General features: G+C 44.0%; 1 protein-coding gene across 1 annotated transcript in view; it reads left to right on the forward strand.

Annotated features, from left to right (window-relative positions):
• The first annotated feature begins 224 nt into the window (after positions 1–224).
• The window catches only part of fgf22 (fibroblast growth factor 22), a 140,747-nt gene continuing 122,951 nt past the window's right edge, over positions 225–18,020 (forward strand). The window contains exon 1 of the mRNA XM_078198766.1: positions 225–941. Within this exon, the coding sequence (XP_078054892.1) occupies positions 653–941 (289 nt within the window). The 5' untranslated portion in view covers positions 225–652. The remainder of the gene's footprint in view (positions 942–18,020) is intronic.

Genomic DNA, 18,020 nt, shown 5'->3' on the forward strand with positions numbered 1-18,020 from the left:
TCGATGGTACATAGGTAAGCGGCTAACCGTAACCACGACAAGCTGTTTCCCCGTTTGCCACTGCTAGTAAGTGACTTGACTGGATGCCCAACCCTGCTGATGACATTTCGCCAGGCGACAAACTACTGGCTTAGGACAAAAAAAACATCCTCCTATCTGAAAAGGGCCAGCCCTTTCTCAGCTGTCAGCTGAACGGTAAGCAGATGACAAGCTGCCTGCAGTTCGTAGTGTCTGAGGCATTGATAAAAACACAACCTATCCTTCCCACATGCTGCAGTCTCTCAAAGCTCTCACTTTAATGAGCCAAATTCAGATGAGCAAAGAAACTTAAAGGCTGAAGTTTATTTTTACTCTTCTTGTTGTTTTTCATCCTTCCTGTGCAAATTTCAGTTAGCTCCAGAGAGGGACGAGACTTCACACTCCTTCGAATTCTGCACAGCTACTTCTTGAGGAGTTGTTTAACTGCAATTGGACTAATGCTTCAGATGTGACTGGGTCATGGATACAGCAACGTTGGGGCAACTCGCAGACGTTAATGGAAAGATTGTTGTGAAGGGAAGCCCGTGCGTGGAACTCTCACTTTGCCCAGGTGAATTCATTGCTGCTTCAGTATGCGTCTTTTCCTAGATCCCACTCCAGGAATTTTACTACAATGTGGAAATGGATGCTGACCAGCGGTGTCTCGCCCTTGCCCCCCTTCGCTTGCTTCCTTCTGTTCTCCCTGGCCTGCTCGGCGTCCGCCAGTTGCCGCGGTGAGTCCGAAGATGCGCTAACGCTGGATGCTACAAACTGCTCCTCGAGCCTGGAGCGCCACACACGCAGTTACAACCACCTGCAGGGTGATGTGCGGTGGCGGAGGCTCTATTCAGCTACAAAGTACTTCCTCAAGATCGATAGAGCTGGGAAGGTAAATGGGACCAGAAAGAAGAACTGCCTGAACAGTAAGTAGTTAAACTCTTGTGTTAAAACCTGCTTCAGCCGCAATGAACGGTCCTAACAAAATGAGGGGGGAGCGGAGAGGGGGGGGGAGAAAAACGAAATGTCCCCTCAAATTATCCCATTAAATATTAAATTCCTCACAAACTTCTCTTATCTCACAGGTATGAAAGTAAGATGCTCACATTTTAGATTGGAATTTCATGCAACCCGGCAAACAATCAAACCTCTCCCGGTTAACGTTTTAGTCACTGGGAGGAAGGTTTCATTTTTGGCGAAGGGGTTGCATTTCGTAGAGGAAATTTGCCCATGCCCATCAGCGAATTAACCCTTTCCCGACCAAAACAAATCCTCCCGTCATCTTTAAACCAATGGCCCCGCGATTCTTTCAGCACTGCACTGATCTGAAGCTACGTTAAACGTCTCACTGAAATCTTGGCGTTCACTAAAATGGATTGATCATCTGATCGGCGTGGACTTCTGATTTTTTTTTTGTTTGATTAAATAAATTGATGAGCGCAGCACACGGCTTACAATCTGGACGGCCAGATATAGCTCATTTTGCACGAGGAGGTTCTAAAGGTGCAGAAACACATCTCTCTCCTGTGCTCGCTGAGACTGCATGGTGATGCTAACGTTATTCTTTAACTCCCATTCACGTGGAGTGATGATTGGGCAAAAAATTTCCAACACATCAGCGGGTTCGGTTGCCGTCTATTGTTTGTCCTTTTTTTTCCCCTTGATGTCACTTCAGCCTTTTGGTTCACTGGTAAATTTGATTTGAAAAACTTGTTTGAAACATTTAAGTGAATCTCTGCTTTATGTCGACACTCTCTCTCCGCCCCCCCCACCACCCCCCCACCCACCACCCCCCCCCCCCCCCCCCCCCCCCCCAACCACCGCACAGGTCAGTGCACAGATGTTACATGTTATTGATTGCACAAAAAAAAAGACACTAGGCAGGGATGCTCATGAAAAATGCAGAGATAAGGGTTTCAGGGTACGGATGCAATAGTTTTACATAGAGATGAGCACCAGCTTCTGCTTGTACGTGCCCCTTTAATAAACGGGCACTTAATGTGAGATGGTCTGGTGCTTCCAGTTGTGGAAGGATGGATCTCATAACACTTCACATAAGAATTCGCTACAGTCCTGGATTTGACTGTTTCCAGTTAGGAGTGTAAATACTTACTTTTACTCTGAGATTTTATCTGCATTTAAAAAAAATATTCCCTCATTTTCCCCCCCCCCCGGCTTGTTTTGTTTTCTCCTCCTTCCCTCCCTCCCCCCTTCCTCCAGCACCGTGCGCTTTTCTTGTGTTCTATTAAGCTCAGCGGCAGGGGCTCAGAGGTGCGGGAGAGTGGCTGGATGAGTCACCTGCCAATTTTCACATCCTGTGGGGAAGCGGCTGCCTCACTGCTGGATGTCTCGTCCTGCTGACTCGAGCTGAGCCCTTTCGTTCCTTGAAGGAATTGCAAGGCAGGGACCCGTGGGCTTTGCCGTTCCGCTGTGCGGGGCGTCTTGACAGATCAAGCTGCTGTTTCATTCGTTCCGGGGCTAAATTTAACCGTTAACCAGCTCACTATGAAGCACCCAGCGGTGCCCTTCATTCCATGATAGGGGAAAAAATTGCCAGGGGGAGAATTCTTCTAACCGGTACGTTCCACAGATTTAGAGGAGTGGTGGCAGCAGTGATGGAGTAATCCACCGCACAGGCTGTTAGCGGAAGGATTTCTCCTTGGATAGATAAAAGAACAGGAGTAAAAAACACTAAATTACAATGACTGTAGACTCTCAGTGCATTTCTTGCCTTTTTTGTGTCATTCAATCTAAACGGAACACGGATACATTCTCACCGCTGTGTTCAGGTTCTTTATGCAGCTTTCTTGTTATGGAAATTAAAAGTTAATTTAATTAACATTGGCATGTTACATTACAGCTGTATAAAACTTTAGTTCGGCCACATTTGGAATACTGCGTGCCACACTGGTCCACACACTACCAGAAGGATATAGATGCCTTGGAGAGGGTGCAAAGAAGGTTTACCAGGATGTTGTCTGGTCTGGAGGGTTTTAGGGATGAGGAGAGGTTGGATAAACTCAGATTGTTTTCACTGGAAAGACGGAGGCTGAGGGGGCGACCTGATAGAGGTCTATAAAATTGTGAGAGGCATAGACAGGATGGATAGTCCGAGGCTTTTTCCCAGGGTGGAAGTGTCAATTACAAGGGGGCACGGGTTCAAGGTGAGAGGGGGAAAGTTTAGGGGAGATGTGCGGGGGAGAGTTTTTCACACAGAGGGTGGTGGATGTCTGGAACACACTGCCAGAGGAGGTGGTACAAGCAGGCACGTTAGTAACGTTCAAGGCGTATCTTGGTGGACACATGAACGGGAGGTGGACAGAGGGATAGGAACTGTGCATGGTCAATAAGTAGTGGATCTAAATAAGGATTCGGAATCGGCGCAGGGTTGGTGGGCTGAAGGGCCTGTTCCTGTGCTGTTTCGTTCTTTGAAATGGTAAATTCCATCTCCCATCATGCAACGTTTAGGCAGCAGTAAAATAAAATCCATAAAGTTGTGTAAATATTTCAATGAATTAGCCAGAGCCTTAAAGCCTCCCAGTTTCGGACTTAACACTGCCATCCGGAGAGGTGCAACTTATTTCTGTCAGTCTTCACTCTGAACTGACACCAAGTCAATCAAAGTTGAATCCATCTCGGAAACCTGGAAATTGGCTGAGTGCCCACTTTTACATCAGCTGGAGCTTCAGGTTACCTGACTCGAAGAGACAACAATTTTTTAACAAAGAATTAAAGCGACAGATCTGTCTGCTGTCCCTGTTGTTATCCTTACTGATAATAACCTGTACTCTTTCCTACTCTGATGCTGCTCAGATGTTAAGATTTCTAGACTATGGGCATAGTTAATGTGCGCGTAAGTTTTTTCCAGGTGGATTTTTTACAGGGCGACACCCAGGTCTCTTCAAATTTTACATCTTCCTGTAAAAAGTAAGAGAGAAAAAAAACAAATTGCATTTATACAGCACCTTTCATAACATCCTAAATGGCAGACAAGATCTCATTTAAGTATCCCCTCCGAAGGACAGCACCTCCAGCAGCAGAGTGCTCACTCAGTACTGCACTGGAACATCAGCCTGGATTTCTTTGTTCTGTTTCAATCTCTGTAGTGAGGCATGAACCCATAACCTTGTGACTCAGCAGCATGACTGCTACTGACTGAACCACATCTGATACCTGAGGTAAATCAATGTCTCAACATATGTAGATGTACAATCCAGTATTGACTGAGACATACTTGAGGGGAAGGCGGGATCAGGATATTGAATTTGATGATCAGCCATGATCAAAATGAATGGCGGAGCAGACACGAAGGGCCGAATGGCCTACTCCTGGTTCTATTTTCTATGTTTCTATGTAAAGACCTCAACGGGGCTCATGAGGCTGGCCTCTTGAAGTATAAACTCCCTGATTGAGAAGGCAATTATTACCTCAATCAGGAAGGTCATACTCCAAAAGACCAACCTCATGGTCTCACCTGTATATATATTGAGGAGTGTCAGTTCGACTGACACTCTGGATTCTGACTTTGTACCTGAAGCCCTCTTAGGAGTGGAGACAAGTTTATAAATAAAGGGAATCTGGGGAAGGAACACCGGCCTCTGAGGAATTATTTCACGTACAGACGAGGAAAGTCATAGCTGAAATTCAACCAACCATTGAACCCATTTTGCTAAAGTTAACAAGGCTTTGTCATTATAACTTTAAATGATAATCTGAACATGCATTGGGTTCCCACCTGCTATGGGGCTGGCAACATGGCCTGGGAGGGTCGCAATAGGTTTGGTGATCAGCACGGAATCCATTTTTCCACCGTCTCCCAATCCTCCAGGCCATCACGATACTTGCCGGGAGCTAGCGGACCCGGAGAAACCCACTCAATAATTTGAGACAAAATTAATAGACATTTGGGCAAATATGGGTTAATTAAGGAAAGATGTGGAGATGCCGGCGTTGGACTGGGGTAAACACAGTAAGAAGTTTAACAACACCAGGTTAAAGTCCAACAGGTTTATTTGGTAGCAAAAGCCACACAAGCTTTCGAGGCTCTGAGCCCCTTCTTCAGGTGAGTGGGAATTCTGTTCACAAACAGAACTTATAAGACACAGACTCAATTTACATGAATAATGGTTGGAATGCGAATACTTACAACTAATCCAGTCTTTAAGAAACAAAACAATGGGAGTGGAGAGAGCATCAAGACAGGCTAAAAAGATGTGTATTGTCTCCAGACAAGACAGCCAGTGAAACTCTGCAGGTCCACGCAACTGTGGGAGTTACAAATAGTGTGACATAAATTCTGATTCTAGGATCGCATGATAAAGACTCAGGAGGAAAAAAGCAGAAATATTTATGTGAAATAGTGTGACATAAACCCAGACCTGCAGAGTTTCACTGGCTGTCTTGTCTGGAGACAATACACATCTTTTTAGCCTGTCTTGATGCTCTCTCCACTCCCATTGTTTTGTTTCTTAAAGACTGGATTAGTTGTAAGTATTCGCATTCCAACCATTATTCATGTAAATTGAGTCTGTGTCTTATAAGTTCTGTTTGTGAACAGAATTCCCACTCACCTGAAGAAGGGGCTCAGAGCCTCGAAAGCTTGTGTGGCTTTTGCTACCAAATAAACCTGTTGGACTTTAACCTGGTGTTGTTAAACTTCTTACTTAATTAAGGAAAGCCAGCTTTGATTTGTTAAGGGGAAATTATGCTTTTAACCTACCTACTAGAATATTTTGAAGAGGTAGCAGAGAGGATTGATAGGATAATGCAGTTGATGTGATGAATATGGACTTCCAAAAGGCATTTGATACTGTTAGAAAGCCATGTTTTAGATTGAAAATGACATTATGGATTTATTGGGCTGAGTACTTTGTCTCTGTCTTCACTAAGAAGAGGGATGAAGCAGATATTCTAGTTAAAGAGGAAGATTGTGAAAGATGAAGTACTGGAGGGACTTACATCCTTGAAGGTGGATAAACCACCAGGACCAGATGGATTGTATCCCAGGTTGTTAAAGGAGGTCAGGGAGGGAATAGTGGATGTTCCGAGGAACATTTTCCATTCCCCACTAGATACAGACAAGATACCAGGACTGGAGGTCTGTGAATGTTGTCCCATTACTTTATAAATGTACAAGAGTTAGGCAAATAATTATAGGCCAGTCAGTCTGACTCCAGTGGTGCGAAAATTATTAAAATCAATCCTGAGAGATAGAGATAACTATCACTTAGAAAGCAACAGGCTAATCAGGGATGGTCAGCATGTTTTTATTTGGGGAAGGTCACGTCTTAAAACAATTTATTAAAAATTGTGAGGAAGTAACAAGGAGGATTGGTGAGGAAAGTGCAGTAGATGATGTCAACATGGATGTTAGTAAGACATTTGACAAGGTCCCACATGGAGGAATGGTTAGAAAAGTAAAAGCCAGTGGGATACAGGGATAGATACAGAGATAGATAGGTTCTTGATTAATAAGGGGATCAGGGGCTATGGGGAAAAGGCAGGAGAATGGGGATGAGAAAAATATCAGCCATGATTGAATGGCGGAGCAGACTCGATGGGCCGAGTGGCCTAATTCTGCTCCTATGTCTTATGGTCTTATGTGATGTAGATCCAAAATTAGTTCAGCATCAGGAAACAAAGGTTGATGGATGTTTTTGCAAATAGAAAATGGTTTCTAGTGGTGTTCCACAGGGCTCAGTATTGGGTCCCTTGCTGTTTGTTGTATATATTCATAATTTGGACTTAAGTGTGGGTGGCATGATAGGGAAATTTTCAGATTACACAAAAATTGACCGTATAGTCGACAGTGAAAAGGATAGCTGTTGTCTCCAGAATATCAATGATTTGGTTGAGTGAGTGGAAAAGTGACAAATGGAATCAATCCAGAGGAGTGTGAGGTAATGCATTTGGGAACAGCAAACAGAGCGAGGGAATACATAACAAATGAAAGGGTATTGGGAGGGGTAGAGGAAGTGAGAGACCTTGGAATGCATGTCCACAGGTCTCTGATGGTGGCAGGACAGGTGGATAAGGTGGTTAAGAAAGCATAACTTTATTAGATGAGGTTTAGAATACAAAAGGAGGCCACAGCTGGAGATTTGTGTACAGCTTTGGACACCACATTACAGGAAGAACATAATTGCACTAGAGAGAGTACGGAGGATATTTACGAGAAAGTTACCTTTGTATCCTGTGGTTGAGATAATTCTGGATCTAACTCACCATATTCCTCTGTATCCCACTGGCTTTAACTTTTCTAACCATTCTGCCATGTGGGACCTTGTCAAATGTCCTACTAAAATCCATGTAGACATCATCTACTGCACTATCCTCATCCTTGTTACTTCCTCAAAAAATTGCAGCTATGGAGGAAAGATTGGATAAGCTGGGATTGTTTTCCTTGGAACTGAGCAGGTTGAGGCATGACATGATTGAGGTGCATAAGAGTATGAGGGGCTTAAATAAGACTAGACAGGGATGCCCTGTTCCCTCTACTGCAGAGGTCAATTATCAATGGGCACAGATTTAAGGTGATTGGCCGATGGGTTAGAAAGGACATGAAGAAAAGTTCCTTTACCTTGAGGGTGATGGGTGTTTGGAATTCACTGCTTGGTTTGGTGTAGAGACAAAAACCCTCAACTTATTTAAAAGGTCCCTGAATCTGTTGTAACCTGCAAGGGTGTGGATTGGATACTGTAAGGTGGTATTAGAATGGGCAGCTGGTTTATTATTTTTTTGGTTGGTGTGGATATGATGGGCTGAATGGCCACTTTCTGTGGCATAACGTTTCTTTGAGTGTTTCTAATCTAGAAATTCAAGGGATGTCACACCATGTCAAACTATGTGAAATTGTGACACTGTGTAAATACATCATTAAATATATACTTGTCGTGGATCACTTCTGAAACTCAATCATAAAGTTTCACATGTCACAGAAATTTTTTTTTTATCCATTCATGGCGTGCAGGCACCATTGGCTGGGCCCACATTTAAGAGTCAACCACATTGCTGTGGACCTGGAGACACAGACTGGGTTAGGATGGCAGATTTCTTTTCCTAAAGGACACTAGTGAACCAGCTGGGTTTTTACAATCGACAATGGCTTCATGGTTATCATTAGACTTTTAATTCCAGATTATTATTGAATTCAAATTTCACCATCTGCTGTGGTGGGATTCGAACCCAGGTCCTCAGAGCATCACCCTGGGTCTCTGGATTAACAGGCCAGTGATAATAGCACAACACCACCACCGCCCTTATTAATGGCAGCCTTCGCTCTTCCTTGGATCAACTCTTTCCACCAGTGAGAGAACATGTAATCTTTATAATGTCCTGCATCTCAATGAGGCTAAAGAACAAAAGGCTTTATTGCCAATGAACAAACAATTATATTTGCAATAGGGTCAGACAGAATAACTGTGCAACTGTGCATTACTACTTTTTGGCTCCAACTGCGGATCTTCCCCCAGCCCAGGATATGAGTCCTTGCACGTGATTGGCTCAGTTTCCCGCCTCAACACTCCGCCTGACCACAGGGTCCTTAGGAAACAGCCCCTTAAAGGGGCCACGCTACCACAAATCCTTTAGTTGCTTACTGTTGATGCAATAACTAATGATGGACATTTTTGTCTGCTGTGTCATACCCGCAACCCCCCACCCACCCCCTCATCCCCCAGAACTAGCAATCCAATACTTGAGATTTTCAAACAAAATCTCAATATATCCAGATCTCACCATAGCATGTTGAGCCTCTCAGTTGCAGTCCAGCAATAAAGATGATGCAAGTCCAGCTTCTTCACAAACTCACTTTATTCTCTTTTACAACTCCACAAACACACACCCAAAACTCAATACCACCTGTAACCCCTTTATATATCCCGTTGAGTACTATTAAACAATTAACATACAAATTAGGTTGAAAGTGGAAGGTTGCAGATCACCCATTCCTAACATGACACTGAGGTAGGGATGAAACTCAGGCCCAGCACATCATAGTCTAATTACTCTTAAAGAATATTGGCTGGAATTCTCCGGCCATTCATGCCGGCAAGATTTGCTGGTCCCACTGGCAATGCACCTCTCCCGTGGGTTTCCCGCCGGCATGGGGTGACATCAAAGGGAATTCCCAACGCCCCACCTCCCGCGGAAAACACATGGCTGGAAGGCCGAAGAATCTCACCCATAATGTTTCTTAATGTTTTACCAGCATTTTTTTTAAACAACTAACATGCTGGCCCCCCAATGGCCATAAACAGTGTACATACAGTCATTTCATTTCACATACATTTTAAGCCAGCTATCTAATCATGTTCTTAAAGGGCATTCTACAGTGGTGGAGGAAGCTCTACCTCCTATAAGTAGAGGCTGTGGTCACTGAGGTTGTTGTGAGAGCGTGGGCAATAAGCTTTTTAGAAAACAAAACAAAACTTGTCAAATAAGCCAACATGTGGTGTAATCCAGTGACACGACAGCACTTGGTGGTTTGCGAGGAAGCAAACCGCGATATCCTGTTGTGTACCCTCTGCAAGTACCTGACTGCTCAGAAGGCTTGAAGAGGTTCATTTTTGTCAATATTGGCTGGGTCATCTGTGGAAGGGAGAGCAAATTGGCTGGGAGGGGTTTCTCACACATAACCTGAGTAAACCTTCGCATGGGTCAATTAAAAAGAAGCCCTCTGCAGATTGCACTGGCCCTTCTTTGCACTGGTAGGAGAATATACACTGCAATGTGGAATGCATATCATAGAATCCTACAGTGCAGAAGGCGGCCATTCGGCCCATCGAGTCTGCGCCGACCACAATCCCACCCAGGCTCTATCCTCATACCCCGTGTATTTACCCGAGCTAGTCATCCTGACACTAAGGGGCAATTTAGCATGGCTAAATCCACCTAACCCGCACATCTTTGGACTGTGGGAGGAAACCGGAGCACCCGGAGGAAAGCCACACATAAACGGGGAGAATGTGCAAACTCCACACAGACAGTGACCCAAGCCGGGAATCGAACCCGGTTCCCTGGCACTGTGAGGCAGCAAGTCGAATATAAAGAAAGCTCAACAATAGTCAATCAACCTACCTGCCGTAATTGTTTTAGAATAGGAAGATTGTAAGTTCTCAAATTACACAAAAATAAATTTATGTTGATCTTTTTTTGCAGAATTCAACATTTTTGCGTCCTAATGCATGAATATTATCTTTCACATCATCATGTAAATAGATGGAATTAACTGCCGTAGGACAGAATGAAATGAATAAAAGCGTGACCGCAATCATTTTTACTCTGTATACACAAATGGACAGGACTTCTTAAAGTTTAAAAAAATAGTCAGACAAATTGGTTGCAATACAAACAACTATGATCCTTGACTCTTTATAGCAACTTGTCCAAACTAGGTATCGGAGGACAAGGAAATGAGTTCTTATACAAAAACAGAAAATGCTGGAAAATCTCCGCAGCTCTGACAACATCTGTGGAGAGAGAATAGAGCCAAAGTTTCGAGTCTGGATTCAGACTTAAAACGTTGGCTCTATTCTCTCTCCACGGATGCTGTCAGACCTGCTGAGATTTTCCAGCATTTTCTGTTTTTGTTTCAGATTCCAGCATCCGTGATATTTTGCCTTTATCGAAATGAATACTTAACGTGTTATCAGTAGGAAAACAATGCTAATTAAACCGGTTGTGTATTGACGGCCATTGACACCGCTTGATTTATATGTTGAATAAGTGTACGGGAGATGAGCACAGTGATTTGTGTCTGGATAAGTACACCTAAAAAGTACCAGACCCCACAGATTAAGTCTCAAAGTTCTTTTTCTTGCCTCACCAAGATAAAAATCTATCTATGAAATGTTTTGATAACAGCAATCTACCACTTCTGGCTAGCAGTGGTTTACTGTAAGAGTCAGTGTATTTGATTAGCATTTGTTAAATGGTAAAATCTGCAGTAAGCTGATTGAGTTACGGTGACACGGTGGTCGGGTGGCACAGTGGTTAAGCACTGCTGCCTCACTGAGCCAGGGACGATTCCAGGCTTGGGTCACTGCCTGTATGGAGTCTGCACGTTCTCCCTATGTCTGCGTGGGTTTCCTCCGGGTGCTCCGGTTTCCTCCCACAGTCTGAAAGACGTGCTGGTTAGGTGCATTGGCCATGCTAAATTCTCCCTCAGTGTACCTGATCAGGCGCCAGAGTGTGGCGACTAGGGGATTTTCACAGTAACTTCATTGCAGTGTTAATGTAAGCTTACTCGTGACTAATTAATAAACTTTAGTGGTATAATAGATATGATAGCGAACTAGAAACCCAAAAGATAAGAACTCTGAATCTCACCATTACAAATTGTGAAACTTGAGTTCGATAAATCTGGTCATTTGTGGCACCAGAGCAAAATGATCAACACTTACTGCCTTGCCATTAAAATCCCAACCTGTTCAATAAAATCCCAGCGCGTCTAGTACCCCTTTCAACGCCCTCAGAGGTGGCCTGTATAACAAGCTACTCTGTTGTCTGGGCAACAGAGGTAGGCAATATATATGAGGCCTCAACAATCTTACCGTCGCCCTGAGAGCAATTTTTTTTTTAAAAAAGGAAGAGGCCACACCAAAGGTTAGGGATGTTTTTCATTTCGTGAGGCTGATTGTTGACTCGTATCTTCAGATGATTTAGCCAAAGAAAGGAAGTGAAAAACCAAGAAAGAAAACATACTTTGGAGCAGTTGATGGAGCATTCGATGGCGCAAGGAGTTAAAATCCACAATGTTTCAGTGGTGCCTTTCCAGATTACCTGTTGTTGTAATTGAAAACCATTGCAGCTGCTCCAAATAAAGATATATCACATGGTATATTTGGACAATTGTTTCCCCTTTGAAGCTGCTCTCAAACCCTGTAAATTGAAGCATTTCAAATTTTGTAGTTTCCTAGATTACTACTGAAGAAGCCGTGGTTATTTTGACTGAAAGCCAATGATATCAAAAGTGCCTTACCTTTCCATTTTTGATTCACAGAATCGTAGATAACCTACAGTGCAGAAGGAGGCCTTTCAGCCCATCGAGTCTGCACCAACCGCAATCCCACCCAGGACCTATCCCCATAACCCCACGCATTTATCCTGCTAGTCCCCCTCACACTAGGGGGTAATTTAGCATGGCCAATCCACCTAACCCGCACAACTTTGGAGTGCAGGAGGAAACCAGAGCACCCAGAGGAAACCCATGCAGACATGGGGAGAACGTGCAAATTCCACACAGACAGTAACCCAATTCGGGAATCAAACCCAGGTCCCTGGCACTGTGAGGCAGCAATGCTAACCACTGTACCACCATGCCGCCCCGTTCATTCTTTACATTTTTGCATGCTCTTATGCCTTCAGCAATATAAATGCTCCATCGAACTCTACATTGGTCAGTGCATACCATTAAGGATGTTGATGCTTTTAGCCTTTGCTTATTTTAAATTCACCCATGGCCACATCAGGATCATGTAGGTTATGTAAGGCAATTTAACTTCACTGAATCACAGAATTGTTGCCGTACTGAAGGAGGCCATTTGGCCTATCGAGTCTGCACTGGCTCTCCAAATAACGATCATGACCATTCCCTTGCCTTTTCCCTGTACCCCTGCACATTATTCCTGTTTAAGTAATCATCTAATGCTCTCTTGAATGCCTCGATTGAACCTGCCTCCACCACATTTCGAGACAGTGCATTCCGGAAGAAAACCACTCGCGTGAAAAGGTTTTTTCTCACATCAGATTTGCTTCTTTCGCAAATCACTTCAAATCTGTGCCCTCTCGTTCCGGATCCTTTTACGAGCCGGAATAGTTTCTCCCTGTCTACTCTGTCCAGCCCCATCATTTAATTTTTACTTTTATTCCATTTTATAACTCCAAATTATTCAGTGTTCTGAAAATAAACCAAAATATTACAAATTTGACACTTTCACCAACATCTTTCAAGTATCAACAGAATGTCAAAACATCATCAACTTTCTTTTTACAATGTATGAAATATATTGGCTGGAATTCTCTGGCTGTTCACGCTGGCGAGGTTCTCTGGTCCTGCTGCAGTGAATGGAGATTACGCTGAGTGCCAAATTCTCCGTCCTCGCCTGCAGCGACAGCGGAGCGTGGACAACCGGAGAATTCCGGCCATTATTTGCAAAACTTTTAGAGGTGCCCCTAGAGGGAGATTTGGCGTCATGGCCAATGTGGCATATCTAGATCTAGATCTGTGGCTTGAGATGGAGCGATTTGCTTAAGAGATCATGAGTTTTCTAATGGGAACCTCACCTAAAATGTTTTTTAAAATTCAAACTGCAATTATCATTTTATTTTACCACCTCATTTTTTCCCCCTATTTGTTACCTTGCCACCAGTTGGCTGGTTAGAATAGATTGGGCCACTAATAACCGCATGACAATCACATGTGGACTGAGACAAAATTCAGACGCTAACTGATTTAACAAAGGCATGTTTTTGCTCGAGAACCTTGCTAGCCAGGAATGCATATTGGGAAATTGCAAGCCTGCTCCCACAGTTTTGTACCCCATCATTATAATGGCATTCTGTCTGTTGTGCAGATATTCATAAAGTCAGTGTCATCGAGGTTTACATCATGGAAACAGGCCCATTTGGCCCAATTTGTCCATGCCACCCAGTTTCTACCACTAAGCTAGTCCTAATTGCCAGCATTTGGCCCATATCCCTCTATACTCAGGTAACTGTCTAAATGTTTTTTAAAAGACAAAATTGTACCCGCCTCTACTACTGCCTCTAGCAGCTCATTCCAGACACTCAACACCTTCTGTGTTGAAAAAATTGCCCCTCTGGATCCTTTTGTATCTCTCCTTTCTCACCTTAAACCTTTACCCTCTAGTTTTAGACTCCCCTACCTTTGGGAAAAGATGTCCTATCTACTTTATCTATGCACCTCTTATTTTATAAACCTCTATAAGATCACCCCTAATCCTCCTACGCTCCAGGGTAAAAAGTCTCAGTCTATCCAGCCTCTCCTTATAACTCAAACCATCAAGTCCAGGTAGCATCCTAGTAAATCTTTTCTGTACTCTTTCTAGTTTCAGCGGGACAATGCCAGCTTGTATTCTTGCCAAGGTGAGACATTTCTACTTGGTGCTCTGCATTATGATGTATTCAAGAATGGGTAAACCTCACCCAATTTAGGAAACTGAGTCTGGGTGAAGAGCGGACTTGGGCTGGGGGCAGAGGAACATTACTGTTGGTAGCTACCAGAGCAAAGATGTGAACCATTGAAAACTCATATAAGTCTCGGTAAAAAGTCCCTTTCACCCATTTGATATCATCCTTCCAGAATAAGGGGCAGCAGGATAGTGGTATTGTCACTGGACTAGTAGTCCAGGAGCCAATGCAAAATCTGATAGACCTGGGTTCAAATCCCACCATGGCAGATTGTAAAATTTAAAATCAATAAGAAGTTGGAATTAAAATATGAATTATGCTCCACTTAAAAGTCTAATGTTGACCATGAAACCATTGTCGGAAAAACCCATCTGGTTCACTAATGTCCTTTAGGGGAGGACACCTGCCATCCTTACCAGGTCTGGCCTGCATGTGACTCCAGATCCACAGTAATGTGGTTGACTCTCAAATGCCCTCTGAAATGGACCGGCAGTAAATGCCAGCCAACGACACTCGTCCAGTAAATTAATAAAAAAAATACCAAACATGTCATCCACCCATTCCAGCATCTGGGTCCAAGTAGAGAAGCTGAAAATGGCCAAAGAATCCAGGAAGGTCGGGATTGCAGATGTCCTGTAAGTGGGGCATAACTTACATTATTTAGCTCCAATTCACACCCAGCAATTGGGCAAACGGAGAGCCCGGCTGCCTCTGGGAAAAAACACCAGCTTTAAGTCTTCTCTTTTCTGAAAAATAAGGCACACCATTCATTCAATTCTGACCTTTCCAGAAACATATGACAATCTCCCTTAACAATGCCTAGTTTTTAAATAATCCCAGTGTTCAGATATAGGACAATCGAGTGGTCTCCTCCTGTACTCAAACTTCTATGTTCTTCCATTAATCTACCCATATATTAATCACATTTGTCCTCCTGACATCAGTGCAAACTTTGTCTTTCACTGATCTGGATACAAGTTAGATGTCCTATTTTCACAGTTCATTCTGAAGTAATTTTCTGAATCTAGCATTTAATGTCACCTCTTCATTCCCTCCTTCCACCTTACAGTGCAGACTAATTCTTCCCTAAGAATAGCATTCATTAGGACATTCATATAAAGGTGGTCAAAGCATATGTTCCAATGGAAAAAATCAGAACAATATTGCTCCTGAGTAATTGTGAGCAACCATTTCATTTGGAAACATGAGCACAGATTGGGGTTCCTGAGGTAAAGTGGAAAACCATAAATGTTGGGTACCTGGACATTTCTTTTCTTTTGTGTGCATCTTGGCCACATCAATTCAGAGTGAGATCTTTAATTTAAGTTTATTTATTAGTATCACAAATAGGCTTACAAAGAACAAAGAAAATTACAGCACAGGAACAGGCCCTTCGGCCCTCCAAGCCTGCACTGACCATGCTGCCCGACTGAACTAAAACCCCCTACCCTTCCAGGGACCATATCCCTCTATTCCCATCCTATTCATGTATTTGTCAAGACGCACCCTAAAAGTCACTATCGTATTTTACATTAACACTGCAATGAAGTTACTGTGAAAATCCCCTTGTGCCTGTTCGGGTACACTGAGGGAGAATTTAGCATGGCCAATGCACCTAACCAGCATGTCTTTCGGACCGTGGGAGGTAACAAGAGCACCCAGAGGAAACCCATGCAGACACGGGGAGAATGTGCAGACTCCGCACAGACAGTCACCCAAACTGGGAATCGAACCCAGGTCCCTGGTGCTGTGAGGCAGCAGTGCTAACCACTGTGCCACCGTGCCGTGTATGCTGTGTGCCCTGAATTCAGTGGGTTATGAATCTTTGGAATTCTTTACCTCTGAAGGCTATGGCTCTTTAGTCATTAGGTATATTCAAGGCTAAGATTAATATATTTTTGGGCACTAAGGGCATCAGTAAATGTAGGAGGGATACAGGGTGGGAAAGTGTAATTGATATAGAAGTTCAGCCAAAATCTTATGGGATGGTACAGCAGGCTTGAGGGACTGCCCAGCTTACACCTTCTCCTGTTTCTTGTGCTCTTATATGTGACCCAATGATGCAATAAATCTGCTCATTCTAGTCAGCCTGAGCAATATGCCTCAGCCCCAACCAGAGAAGAGCTGTATCAGTGCAGTATTTTCCCATTTCCTCTCTCATGCAGCCTCTCTGCTCCAGAGTGTTGGTGCCAAATTTCTAATGTAGCCCCCTGACCCTGGGACTGGATTGAGACTTTTTTCAAATTCCTTTTGTGTGAGATGCAAAGCCAGTAGGGAGAAGAATTTCACCCAATCAGTCTGCGCTGGATCTGAAGCCAAGTGCAGGAGGTAATTTCTTCGCTGTCTAAACTTTTCAAAAACTTTCAATAATTTTGTCATGAGTTCTTACCCGAAGTACCCGAAGTGACCTCTCTTCAGACCTATAAAACTGTGAGCATTGATTTTCTACGTACTGGTGATTACAATATGTTAGGCGGGCAGTTTCACATTGAGAGAAGGTAAGAGATAAAATTGGCTGTACACATGAGATGGGATAGCCACTAAATATTAAAATGCTATTATAAATTAGTAATCCGCTTGAGGGAACTTTTCAAAACATTAAACATTATGTTAGCTATTGAAGTATTTAAATTATTAAAATGGTACCCAGATGTGAGGAAACATTGCAAGGGGAATAATTTGCTCGCGTTACAATGCGATCTATTTTTTATTAGATGTCTTCTTCAAATATGTGTTGCAATAAATGTGATTGGGGGCCATTTTCTGCCTCTCTTTTCAATGGATGGGAATGGCGGGTGGGGGAGTGCATAGAGCCCCCCCACCCCCTGGCCTCCGGCAGCGTGACGTCATGCCTGTTTACAACAGGTTTTTAAAAATGGGGAACTGATGAACGGGGCCCATCAGGGGCCCCCAGCGATGAGAGGGTCATGCCAGGGGCAGTACCAGGGGCACTGCCAGGGGGAACTGCCAGGCAGCACTGCCGGGGGTGCTTATGGGGGAGGTAGGAGGGAGTTCCACATCTGTTGGGGGTGTCTAGAGGGGGCGGAATTCTATGTTGTGGGGGGGGTGGTTGAATGGGGTGAACTCTGGCAACATGTACATTGGTTTCCAGGGTTTATATGATTCCTCCACTGAAAGTATGACAACAAGCTCAAGAGACACCATAGAAATTTACCTTTAGCAATGTAGACAGTTGCACAATGGTTAGCACTGCTGCCTCACAGCACCAGGGACCTGGGTTCAATTCCGGCCTTGGGTGACTCTGTGTGTGGAGTTTGCATGTTCTCCCCGTGTCTGCGTGGGTTTCCTCCGGCTGCTCTGGTTTCCTCCCACAGTCCAAAGATGTGCAGATTAGGTGCACTGGCTATGCTAAATTGCCGCTTAGTGTCCAGTGTGTGTAGCTTAAGTGGAAAATGCGTGGGGTTACGCCTGGGGTGAGATGCTCTTTTGGAGAGCTGGTGCAGACTCGATGGGCCAAATGGCCTTCTTCTGCATGTCGGGAATCTATGGATTCTAGACAGAACGGACTCCCTCAGCAGCATATTGGTCATTAACTTAGTTCATATGGGGTTTAAGCTCTTACCTTTGGAGTTGGAGGTCAACATGTTACCAACCCAGACTAGCTGAGGCCAAACCTTAATTCTAACCATGTTGACAGCCCGAATACCTGGTTGGCTGTCTGTGGAGCAGGAAACCTGCAATAGAAGGATGCAGCGGAGGAGGAGGGAGAGATCGCAGTCGAGTGGTTGGGAGGAGGTGATCGGAAGTATGGTGGGATTGCAGAGAAGTTGAGCACAATCGGGGGCAGGATTATGGTGGTGGGGAGAAAAAAATCATGAGAGGGACAAAGCATT

This window comes from Mustelus asterias, chromosome 26 (genome assembly GCF_964213995.1).
Source record: "Mustelus asterias chromosome 26, sMusAst1.hap1.1, whole genome shotgun sequence".
Classification (NCBI taxonomy): Eukaryota; Metazoa; Chordata; class Chondrichthyes; order Carcharhiniformes; family Triakidae; genus Mustelus; species Mustelus asterias.